This window comes from Ammodytes marinus (genome assembly GCF_949987685.1).
Source record: "Ammodytes marinus genome assembly, chromosome: 5".
In the NCBI taxonomy this organism is placed as follows: domain Eukaryota; kingdom Metazoa; phylum Chordata; class Actinopteri; order Uranoscopiformes; family Ammodytidae; genus Ammodytes; species Ammodytes marinus.
This window is the reverse complement of record NC_137234.1, coordinates 21,058,691-21,071,732: the sequence shown is the minus strand read 5'-3', so window position 1 is coordinate 21,071,732 and position 13,042 is coordinate 21,058,691. Positions and strand designations below refer to the sequence as shown.

General features: G+C 40.8%; 1 protein-coding gene across 2 annotated transcripts in view; it reads right to left on the bottom strand.

Annotated features, from left to right (window-relative positions):
* Positions 1-13,042, bottom strand: part of furinb (furin (paired basic amino acid cleaving enzyme) b) — an 82,051-nt gene that overhangs the window by 24,951 nt on the left and 44,058 nt on the right. For both annotated transcript variants that reach the window (XM_080027513.1, XM_080027514.1), the window contains exons 4-6: positions 10,134-10,229; positions 7,429-7,557; positions 7,196-7,272 (exon numbers count right to left, since the gene is read on the bottom strand). In XM_080027513.1, coding sequence (XP_079883639.1) covers positions 7,196-7,272; positions 7,429-7,557; positions 10,134-10,229 — 302 coding nt within the window. The remainder of the gene's footprint in view (positions 1-7,195; positions 7,273-7,428; positions 7,558-10,133; positions 10,230-13,042) is intronic.

Sequence of the window (13,042 nt, the reverse complement as noted above, 5' to 3'; positions counted from 1 at the left end):
ACACCTCTCAAATCGGTGAAGGGTCCCTTTAGTTTAAGCTAAACGGGTGGACCTAAATGATTCAAAGGAAGTCACAAAGGTATGTCAGTATTACAACTCAGAAAACTACATTGTTTCTTCATGCTAACATGGCATACTCCCTTGTACAGTACTTTGTGGGCAGATGGTGGGCAAATATAACCACACATACAAATTCAAGCAGTGTTTATGTTGCGTTTTATAGAGCATTTGTGTTGAAATATGCATCACCAAGTGTGTCTGATGTCTAAATCATGCTTGGTTTAACTGGAGAGTCTGTCTCTTGGGATTCCTTTGTTGGTTTATATCTGTTTTGAGAGGATCTGAATAGGGTCCGTTCTTTGGAGTTGCCAAAAGGATTAGGCTATTTTCTGCTCAGCTCAGCTCAGCTGTGGCCTCAGGCTGGTCTGTTCAAATGGTTCCACAGTGGGGTGGAGTGGAGATCTCTTTTTGTGTAGCGGAACACAGAGCTTCCGTCTCCAGCCTTGAACAGAGGATGATCAGGTGTTCCAAATTTGAATGCCTGTGGTTTAAGAAAACCACATACATTAAATAATTTTAATTTCTTCTTATTGGCAGTGACATTTTTTTTATAAGAAACTTGCCAGAAGGCATGAATATATTGGATTGGTTGCCAGTCCAATATAAGGTGAACATAGATTGACATAGAAACGGTCATGGCCATCTTTATGCTCTCCAATCGACCTGACTTAATTTCCCTATTTCGGTGGAATTGTATGTAGAAAACAGCTCTAACCCTACAAAGAATGCCATCATTTTTAATATCTTATTATTTTTTTACTGATAGACAACACATAAACAGCTGTGCTAATCCTTGAATAAAACATACTATCCCTCTGTTATGCAGAGCACCATGTAGGAGAGGGAAGGGACTACTGAGGCTAAAATGACCATTGCATACAAATATGCACAGGGACTCAGTGTGGATTACTGAAAACAAATTAGTCTGTCAATGGAGCAAACAATAAAGCATGTTAAAATTATTTCAAATGGCTCAAAAAGCAATCAAAGTAACCTAATGGGAAATCAAATGAATTGCTCCCCTAGCCTGTATCAACTGGACCATCTCCACACAATGCTGCTTCAACAACATGTTCAGCAGTATCCAGTCACTAGGGCAGGGTAATATTGACTGGCTCCAGGTGATCAATAAGGACTTGTAGAATGGGGTTTGGGTCACTGCCAGCTCCAATCACCATAGGCTGTACTTCGTCAAAATGTTAACAAAGCAGTAGCTTTCAATCTGTTTCGTTGACAGAAATAATACCAGGAAATCATACAGAGAGCCAGAGAGCCAGAGGAGTTGGATTTAAGAGTGAGGTCCCTGCCAATACCATCTCAGAAAATTCTGCCTGGCTGTATAGAGAATAAACAAGCCATCCCCCGGCAAAATAAACAGGACGAGGGGGAAGCTGAATTGCATTATTCAGGCTTGACAAATGGTGGTGGCTATGTGAACAATAATTGATAAACTCAGTGTAAACAGTGGAGGGTATTTATTTGCCATAGAATATTTTTGAGGTGCATTTGTTTCCTACTCTTTTCTTATTTTTCTTTCCCCATTCACAGCCCCGATGGTCATCTTAATAGGCTTTTGTCAAGAACAGTCAAGAGCCTCAGATTGACACATTAAGTGCAATGACATTGCTTACACAACTTTGACTGAACTACGTTTACTTGACTTACTGAAAGCAGAATTCACTTGTTTAACTGTTGGGTAAATTAAGTATTCTACACACACTAGCGGACTGAGAAGCAATTGCAGCTATTAGGCCATTTGTACTTTACTTACTAAAGTTTGTCTCTGCTCCTTTAACAACTGAGGAAACAAAGACTTTGCTTATTAGAACAGACTTGACACAAGAGCACGAATGGGAACGCTCGAGGAATGTCAATTCCACGCGACGCTGTGTTCTAAAATGTGTCATCAGCAAAGTCAAACGCAGCGTAGGTGAGACCTGCTGTGTCAAACATTGAAACAGAGGCGCTAAAGCAGAAGACTCAGGAGGAAGCTGTCTTCTTTGATTAGTGTTCCCCCTTCAGTCGGGCAACTCAGGGTTATTACCTCAACACAGACTTGGATGCAGCGCATGTCAGCAGGGCTGAGGATTTGCAGAGCCCACGACTGGCGTTTCCATTTGCATTCACATATTTAAATATGTGAATAATGTTTCACGCTTGAGAAGCCACTTGTCTGGTAGCATTTGGCCAAAGACACACAGCCTCAAGATAGAATTTAAACCTGTTGCCATATTCCCTTTTTCATGTTATTGCAGCCTAAATTTAAATTGGATTGGGATTTTTCTTCTTCATCCAAGCACATAAAGTGGGATGTCGACAATGAAGAAAGGACACATTTGACTTCTAGAGTCTGAGTCAGTAACCAGCCACATTTTAATTCAAGCAATAAGAGGAATTAATATCCCAAGACGCTCCACAGAAGTTTCACATTTCAGAATGAACTAAACAAAAACATGGCTTATTTGGTTTATTGTTAATCCATTCATAAACTTACTTCCTAAACCTAACCCTAACATTAAAACTTCTCTAAAAAAATGTCAGACACAAACTACATTAACCCCAACTATTCATCGCCTTCCCACATTTGACAAATGCTATTAGAAATTGAGTGTTAATAAATGAGACTTCAAAAATGTTTGCTTCTGCAGCAACTGCCAGAAGTGCATTCACCATTTGTCATATCCTGGGTATTTCTGCTGAAGAAGCACTTTCATGGTCAAAGAGACAAATGGCATCGTGCCACCAAGGACACGGCAATTTGTTAGGGAAAGAGAAGCGTGTAATAACTTTTCTTGGTTTTCCTCATCTCCATTATCCACAAAAGCCCACCACACCTCTTCCTTTATGCTGCTGGCCTTGGGTATAAGTAGCTTTGGCATTCAGGTGATGATGAGTTGGTTTAGACTGACGGACACACAGGGCTGTGAACAGTGCCAATCATTTTCTAATACAGGCTGACATTATGGAATCTTACGGTAAAGACATGTGGATCTCAATTAATGAACCCTTTTGACATGGAGCTAATAGGTATCTGCAGGGAAGTAAGAGGGAGAAAGACAGTGTGTGTGTGTGTGTGTTTGCATGTGTGTTTGTGTGGTCGAAGAAATTTGAAGAAGAGGGGGCAGTTTGGGGCTGACTTAATTTGTTTGGTTAACCATGTGTGCCTCAAGCAATTAATTCATTTTACTCTAGTCATTTAATTAGAATACTATAGATTACTTGATAAAGAAAACAAATGATCACACCAAAGATGTCACCCAAATGGAGTAGTGTGCTATTCTTATGTGTAATATATATTATATGATCCGTTGAAGATATGACAGCAGTTATGATCATAGCAGGGTAATGATCCTCCTGCCCTTAGTTTTAGATTTAGTTTATGTTTCTTTCAAAAGTTTGGAATCATCCATCACAAAAACATAGTTTGGGACAGTCAGATGTCAGGGAGGAATGCTCCATACATGTCTTTGAGGCTTTTAGGATGTAGAAAGTCTCTTTTGAATTGATGTTATTTTCTATGAAGGGTTTGTAAGAAAATAAATGTTTCGAGCAAAACAAAATGCTGTACATTCAGACTGATAACTGAAAGGCAGAAAGAGACAAAGAAGTCTCTGAGCAACAGTTAGAAAGAAAGAATGAAAATGAAATGAAAGAAACCACCAGCTACTGTGAGTAAATAAATGTTCCTGTTTCAGAATCAAGTGCAGCATGATGATGACTATTAGCCTGGAAATCCAGACCCTGATATCTTGAACGATAGAGGGTCTGGCCATGATCAATAGTAATTTCCAACTCAAGGGGCGGCTCCTACTCGTGCATTTCAAATGCCACTGCACGCAGTTGGATAGCACTACAACCAATCAGAGCGATGCACAAGGCGACGTAAGCCCCTTTCGTTTAGCGAACAGCTGTTAAACTGTTAAATTAAACGTTTGCCGTTGTCGGTCGGCAAAATAGAACATTCCACTTACTTGCTAATGAAAGATTTGAGTGCCGTCTTCCAAATCGTTAAGGGTCGAGGCCAAAGCAGTCTCAAACTCACACAACATATCCGCAGCTATATTTGATGTTTACTATCACGGCTTCGACGTCGCATGCACGTCACTGTCGTCATCCGGTTACGTCCTCCCCAGAGCACCATATAAAAAGGGCTCTGGCGCGCCCATATTAGATAGAACCAATTGAAACCACCAGCCAGATTTCTGGCTTTCTTGATAAAGCTTCAACGGAGCGTGTCCAGACCAACACGCGCAGCAAATTTAATTTGCCAGCGCCTAGTGGCAGGTCTGGGAATGCCAGGCTAGATGACTATAGCAATCTGGAAATAACAGGTGGGCTGTTTCAGCAATGCTATTATTAAAACCTCAAAATAGAAATTAGATGGTGAGTGGAGCTATGGGTTAGCACTAATGGAACTGGATCACATAATATCAGCTGAACATTCTATAGAAAAAATATCATGAATCATCAGTTCAAATCTATTAAAGTTAAACACTGAGTGGACCTCACAGGGCCCGAAGAACAATGGCGTTCCAAAGTATTTAGAGCCCTATTTGTGCAATGACACTTTTAATGGACTGGGAAACTAATAAAAAATGTCAAAAGTATTTTGGTGAAAAAATGTATTCTTCTGTTATGAAACACTATGAGGGACATTTACTCAATGGAAATCTTCTTCTTTTGGGTACAATAATCTGAGGTATAATGTTTTAATTTTTTTGTATCACTGTTAAATTAGCCATTATCGAAGAAAAGGAAAACCATCAATATATTAGGTTACTCCAACATTTTGATAGTAGATAAGTCACAAGATTGTATCGAATTAATTTAGATCCACAAACAAAAAGACTTAAAGCCTAAAATAACATCACTACAGGCTATGTTCAGTTAATTGTTTAAACATTTTGAATGAAATTATGTTATGATCATGTGATATGATCTTACATTTTATATTTTGTACAAATTGTGTTGTCAAAATTAATAAAAGAAATATGTAGGAGTTAACTTATTAAGAGTTTGGTCTTATTATTAATATACAAAAAACTAATGTTATCATAATACATTTCCTGATAATGATACTGCATCATATTACACAGCCCTCTTGTTAGTCTTTTTTCATAGAGTTTTTTAGAGATAAAGCCGGTGTTCTGCTCCACTGACAGGCTGTGGATGGGAGGTGAATTTCTCGGCTCCAGCCCCACCCTATACATCCATATCGCACTGACATAATGGATGGAAAAGTGGAGGAAAATGGAGAAAAAATAAAAGACAAACATTCTCATGATGAAGCACCAATAGATTATCTGCTTGGCCAGCCTTCAACTCAGGCTGCACACCTCTTTTACAATATCTGCCAGAGCTGCCAACTCAGGAGCGCAGTGCATCTCCCCGGAATAAACACAGGGTTGGGAATTCAGAAATCAGCCTTGCGTCTCATCGGTACAAATGAGCCGGCCTTCACAGCTATGGCAACGTACCCGCCTCTGACTCTCCTTCGCTGTTTGTTGTCCTATGAATATATTCATATCATCTCATTGTGAGGGCGTTGTGTGAGCATTACTCACTGCCGACCCTTCTATTACTTTGTGTTGATTTACATAACTCATTGGATATAATTTGTTCACAGGTCACTCCGAACACCACAGCTCCTCCACACTGTAGACACAGAGACACACCCCTTGCTTTTCCATTTCCATGCCCAGAAATTGATTCGGTCAAAGATAATTGCTTTGGAAATTCCACTGACACTGGTAGAAGTGTGTGTGTGTGTGTGTGTGTGTGTTAGTGAGTGCAAATCTGTTCAATCTGTGCTTTCTTTATGTGTGTGTGTGTGTGTGTGTGTGTGTGTGTGTGTGTGTGTGTGTGAGCATGTGTCTTCCTATAGTAATAGCACAGTGCAGTTGGGGAGTTGAAGTGAACCAGAGCAAAATCCCCTCCAGTAGTGCTTTGTTCCATCAGCAGGACAGAGTGGGATCCACTTTGCACTGACAGCAAGTGCCGGGGTCGCGCCGCATGGCTGCTCCAGCCGTCGGCAAGGACGAGAAACGAGGACTCTGCTCGAAAAACCTGCTGATGCTTACCGCTTCCAGGATAAGTTGATAGTGGAGTTGAATAGATCACTCGCGGAATAATGGAGAAAAAAACCCGCTACCTGTACTATAGAAGCTGCTTAGAGGGATACACAATGTAAAAGTTAACAAAAAGACAACTGATCAGAAATTATACCGTCCTCATCAACAGTTTCTACAATCACATGAAAACTTGTTAAGCATGGTTGGCTTCTCCCTCTGACCAACTGCAAGCTGACACTGCACGCTTTGAATCCGAGATGAACAACACAAATGAACAAGAAAACTACTGCGAGAAGACAAGAGTGGCAGTCGTCCCAGAAAAGACAAGAGATTTGAGACAAATCCTGCTGTGCATTTTCAGTGTTGAGAAGTAGCGTCTCATCTGCTCCAGAGGGATTGAACAAAAGACAAAAAGACGGGGCCAAGGGGTAGAAACGGAGAGAGTGGAGAGGATGACGGTTTAGGATTCACCCTAGCCGGAGCTTTAGTGTTCCATTATTAAATTGGGGCAAACATGTTTTAATGCGATCACCAAAAGACTGTAAGGGAACAGCATGAACCACTGAGGGCAAGTAAACAAGTACTGTATTAGCAACAAATAAGTGCCAAATGGCCCGCGGGGCTGTATGGGCTGGACCTTGAGAAGCAGCTACAGCAGTTCAGCTTGAGTACCGAAGCAAAAGAAAAAGAAAGAAAAGAGGCAACAATCTTTGCATAATGACTGCACCAGTGCTTTCTCAGTGTATATAATTGGTATCTAAATGGAAAAGCCTCAGCCAAAAGGCATGGATCAAATGCCATATAGACTCTGCTCTCTGTCACCAGTGTCATTCCCTGTCGACTAGCATTTGTAGGAAGCCGGGGCAAAGTAAAAAACAACAGGGGTTATTTGCTGAAAAACAAAAAGAAGAAAAAAAAACCAAAAAAAAACAGTCCAAATTATTTCACAGCTTGCAATATTCATTCACCCCAACGAAATGAATCATATGTGTGCTCATTTTGAAGCAATTAAGATCAATGACTACACATAGTGTTGCCAGATTGCTGCTTTCCCCCCAAATTACCTGTTCTCGTTTCGCTGTGTGTATCTTGGTTGGGGGTCAGCATCTCCGTCGTTAACATCATAGCTGGCCTCAGGGTCCTAAGCAAGACATGGAAAGAGGTTAAGACACCAGACGTGTTATTTCAAATTGCCATTTAACTTTGTCGCCTTTTTATCTCTGAATATAATCTGTAACTGTAAGTGCTGTTTATTTGGAGGGATACTTCTTACTTCACTGTGTATATTTTGACTTACATAATTGCTAATGAGGTCTGGATGGTCTTTCTCAACGCCATCATCTAGGATAGTAACCACTACGCCTCTTCCCGTGTAGCCTTGGGCCCAGGCTACTCTGGTATTCAGGTCTTGATGTGTCGGGGTGGACTGGAAGAGACATAAGGCTTTTGTTCAGTTGTCAATCCGCTGTGACTGACATTTCCCAGACAGACCCCAACAGAAAAAGGATTATCAGTGTAAGGACGGCCTTAAACCATCCACAAAGACTGGTTACTCGCTGCAAAATGTTGTGTTAACAATGAAAAAGAAGAAGAAGTGCTCAATACAATAATAAACATGGAGACATAAAAGGGAAGATCACCGACGGTTCATGAACACTTCAAATCAATTTAAATGCATCACCCTGACACGTCCTCGGGCTGAGCTGCCCATTGTGAGCGTCTTACTGCTGTTAACGCTGACAGAAGGAGGAAGACAGACAACCTGTTGTGGCTCAGAAATATTTTGCCTCTCTCGCAGAGTAAAAAGTAGTCGGTGAGCTTGGAGAGTGGAGGGGACAAGGAGACGAATAGGAGGTAATATAGTAGTAAAGGATGATTTAGAGGAATAATGGAAAATGTATACTGTGGGAGGTAGGTATGAAGAAAAGTGAGTGCCAGTAGTGAAAGAGATGGTTATGGTTAGAGATAAATAAAGATAGATAGGGCAGAATGAAAATATATCTCATAACCTTTCCAGCCCCTTCCTCTGTTCCCTGTTGATTATTCTTTACAGGGTAAAACACATCCTCACAGATCTGCATGTGCACTTTTGGCCCGTGTATCCAAATACACCAAATAAAAAGTAAAAGCCCTCTACATATAATCAATTGGTTGCACTGCCAAGATAAAGCTTCAGCAATAGTGGTTTGTGCCTTAAGCTAAACCACTCAGTTGTTTTAAGTCAGGCTGTGTGGATGCGTTATATAGGAGAAAAAAAGGTGCTTTAGTCCTTCGACGTACACAGGTCTAATGCTGAATGGTTTCACAAATGTCTATTCACTGTTGATGTATGTCTGGGATAGTCAATGATGTCATGTATCCACAGCAATGACAGAGGTTTGGTGCGAATGAAAAAGAAAAAAGGGGAAGATTACTGCCAATCGGAACCTCTCTGAGAAAAGCTATGAATACTAGGACAGACACAGAGCCAATACTATTTGGTTATCAATGTTTCAAAGGTGATACAGCTTAGTAGCCGATCTGTCCTGACATTTAATTTTACATTTCAAACCAGCGTGTCGCTATGCATGGCATTTTTACATTTTGCTGAGGAAATCTTGTGTAGGTGCTGAAGCGGACGAGACAAGCCTAGAGGCTTAGGGCGCACTCACACTAGTGCCGTTTGCCTGTTCCGTGCTCAGCACGATTCAGCACGATTCCCCCCCCTCCCCACTCCCCCCGCAGGCCCGTGCTCACACTGCTCGTGGCCTGGGCACACTTGCACCTTGCCTACGTCACCGTGCGCGTTTAGGATTTGGAGCTTAGTCTACTTGTAGGCTATACGACTGTTTGTGAATATTTTCATCCGGCCAAATTTGCATCAAATATTCCACTTCCACATTAGAGCAACGAGAATCCTTAAGCTATTGTTTTTTTTTAATGTAGCCTTGACGTAATAGGTCGCGGTGGACAGTCTCATATTTGTGCAGCACGCTGTTTATTATTAATATAACGGCCCGTCATCAGACCATATGTATCCGGATGGTTTTGTACACATCGATCGCTCCATCAAATCCAAGTCAGAACTTTTTGTATGGGCAGATATCGTTTTTTTAAGTGTCTTTATAAAGTTTCTTGTTAAACCTTAGTGTAGGCTATACTGTTTCCTTATCACCGGGCCGCGGTGTGTTGTTTTGGGTGCGTCTCCACCGCCATGCGTAAATGCAGTTATGACAGCTGACGGGAGGAAAAAGAAAAAAAAATCATCTGACGAACGTGAGTAAACACGAAAACCTTTTTGCTGTGCTTTCTGAGCCGACCTAATTAGCTCTCTCCCTCATTTATTAGCCCACACCTAGGCTTACACACACGTTAATTCTCACACATTATAGCTACAAGTCCAAGTGTTAGGCAATTCTGGTGCCGACTAGTAAGGCAGCGGACGTTAACGGACAATGCATCCTTAATAAATTCACGTCAGGAACGCCGCCTGTGCGCTTGCTTGTGCGCGTGTCATCTCATTAGCATCTGTACTTTGGCCACGGCACACCTCTCCCAGGTGGCCGTGGCCAAGGGGCTGTTCCGTGCTGGAATACGGTTGGCGTGGTCACACTAGGCCAAACGTTCTAGACTTTAGTATGCTAATAAGCTTTGGCACGGGGCCGCGGCCCTAGTGTGAGTGGCCCATTAGTCCCAAAAGACAGCACTCCTATGCTTATCTGACTGACAATAATTGAATGGATATATTTCTGAGCTGTGATAATCAATACATCTTTAAATCAGGTATGTGCTCACATATTGACTGCTGTAGTTAGACAGGGCTGAAGGAGGGGGCCTTCGAGTTTTAATCAAAAATAATTGCAGGGCAATAACTGGGTGAAAAAAACAAACAATTTCTGTGTTGGTAAAGCTCTGCAGGTGTACCTTTGGTACAACATATGAACCACTGCAAATTACAGTGTATGCTATTTTCGAAACACACATGAACCGAATGCTATATGAAGATAAAAGACAATCACACACCAGGTACCACTGCTTGGGGAAATCTGGATCTGTTGGGTCTTCATAGACATCCCTCTTCTTTCTTGTTTTCACCACCTGCTGCTCCGCCCACAAGACCTGCGGTGCAGAAACAGACACACACACACACACACACACACACACACACACACACACACACACACACACACACACACACACACACACACACACACACACACACACACACACACACACACACACACACACACACACACACACACACACACACACACACACAACATATATAGTTTACACAGTCTTCATCACATGATACTGTGTCATTACCAGTTCTCTAATTTCAACTTGTTGCAATGTCCCAAAGACGCTAGACGTGGAAAATCACGGCCCCAGCTGTATTCACAAAGTAATGACTAGGAAGTGAGGCATTGATGTGAGGGAATTCTAATTTATTTCATTCAAGAGATGCAGACTGGAAGTGGCTACCGTACAATTTGCAAGACTAGGGCCCTTTGAAGTCCTGGAGGCTGCTGGGATATGCAAAGGATTGGTAGGGGGCGGTTGACAGTAATTGCTACTATCACACAGTCATTTCATACTTTTGTATCTAAAAGTTGCAAAAAGGTCTCCTAAATATCCTTGCCTAAAGCCAAATAATAGAAAAATACTTTAACGTCTCTCCACTTGCCAGTTAAAATCACCGCCCGCAACACATTTTTCTGTACTTCTATCATGCTGGTCTTTACATATTTTGACAGATACACCAGCATGATTGAGCGTGGCTGCCAGTCGTATGAATGATTTAAGACACCCAGCGATTTTTGTTAAATGTTGAATATCCAAAACACACACAAGATAAATACTAGATGCATTCCTCCCTCAGTAGCCCCCACCGACCTGGCAACATTGTCCAGGGCAGACAAATATATACATGTATTGGGCACATTTCACTTTTTGTATTGAAAACTGGCATTTAATAACCAAGTGGCGAGAAAAAAATATAGACATAAAGTCTGGCACTAATACATAGATCGTTTAAATAAAGAACTGTCTTCTTCTCATAAATAAAAGGTGGGTTGCTGTTGGTTGTAAGGTTTGACTTTATGTCCTTAATAAGCATGTCAGTGAGGCTTTCATGTCTTGCTATAATACAATAATTTTTATATAAAGAGATTTTATTTATTTATTTGTTTGTTTATTTGTTAGGGACAGTGCATATTCATGAACAGCTGTAACATTTACAACTGAAAAATGCCAGATTTTAGCAAAAATGCTAGATTTCATCTGTTGTCCCTAGGCAGGCAGAGGAATACAAGTTAAAAAAGAATACATATACAAAGGCACAAATAACACAAGAAAATAAAAGAGTTTAAAGGTGGTCACAGACTTGGTTTTCTTTTATCCACTGTTTGAGGTGTGTTTTGAAGGTTGAATAATTTTTTGAGTCTCTTATTGTGAGTGGGAGAGTATTCCAATATTTAGTTCCTTTGACTGACAGAACAGTTTGTCCGAATGTAGTACGTCTGTATGGGACGTCACAGTCTCCTCGGGCTGTGGCCCTGTGGCCCTGACTGGTGCCAGTCCCACTCGCAGACTTCAGCTTAATAAAATCTTTCAAAGGTGGAGGAGCAAGTCTGTGCAAAATTTTATATATAAAACATGCATTTTTAAAATAAACAAAGTTATGAAAACTTAATAAATTATGTTTATCTAAAACAATGCAGTGGTGAAACGAAAATGGCTTTTTGTCAAAGATTTTTATGGCCTTTTTAAAAAGGGATTGTATTGGTTTTAGTGTTGTGCCAGCAGCAAGTGACCATGTGGTTATACAGTATTCAATATGTGAAAAAATCATTGAGTGTAAAAACATTCGAGCAGCATTAGTAGTTCAGTTACGTGTGATCCAAAGAATAAGAAACTGCAACAAACAATATACCTTGTTGTAATCAAACAATAAGCCAACTGCGTTTCTTCTTTTAATTGTAATTTGGGGAACACATCTTTTACATAGTATTTGAAAACCAACTTGGACTGAAATAGTACAGCAGGAGGAATTTGCATAGACAGAGTAAAACTATAATAGAGACTCTTATCTCCTGCAGCAGTTTGAGCAAATGCTGTCGTGCATTATTATTGTCAGGGAGAAATGCATCCTTTGCTAAATTTTTAGCTGAAGTTGACAAAGCCTAAACTGAACTGATACACTTCTGTATGAAATGAAAAACGTGTTCGGTACAAAGGGTGGTGAAGCTCTTAACCTAATTGAAAACTTTTCCTCAGAGAATGAAGCCATTAACCTTATGCAAATGACCCCAGATTAATTAACATTTATCTCATTTCATTACATTTATAACTGACCTCGTTATACCACTGCGTACCACATTATAATCAGAGCAAATTTAGAACAGAAACATGAATCAGAGGATGATCTTGATACCGACATCTACTGTCCAAAACGTTGAGTTTCATTTATATAGCCAACTCATGCAAATGATTAAACATTTAACTCACAGTGAACTCACATAGCATCACCTTGGGAAAACTGACATTCAGGGTATTTAATGGAATCTAAGCTTTTAAATGTTGCTAAATTGTGGAATATTTTGGGTACATGTGGGAAAAATGTGGGGTGCAATATTTCAGCCGGATCTCTTATAACGGCTTGGTCATTAGAAGAGAGGGTCTTTTCGATATTTCCCTGAGGACAAAGTACCTTGATGGAGAACTAATAATAACAGAGTTTAAGCACCACCCTGAGGCCTGGGACAAGGACAAGCAGCAGCCAAACACAACCACAAAAGGAAGCAATCATGAGAGAAGAAAGATGCCTCCACATTGCAGGCTACAAGCCTGCAACCCACTTGAGCAATAAACACTTGGTTCCATCTCTCCCAAAGCAACCCGAGGGCCTTTGCTGTCTGATGACTAAGGAG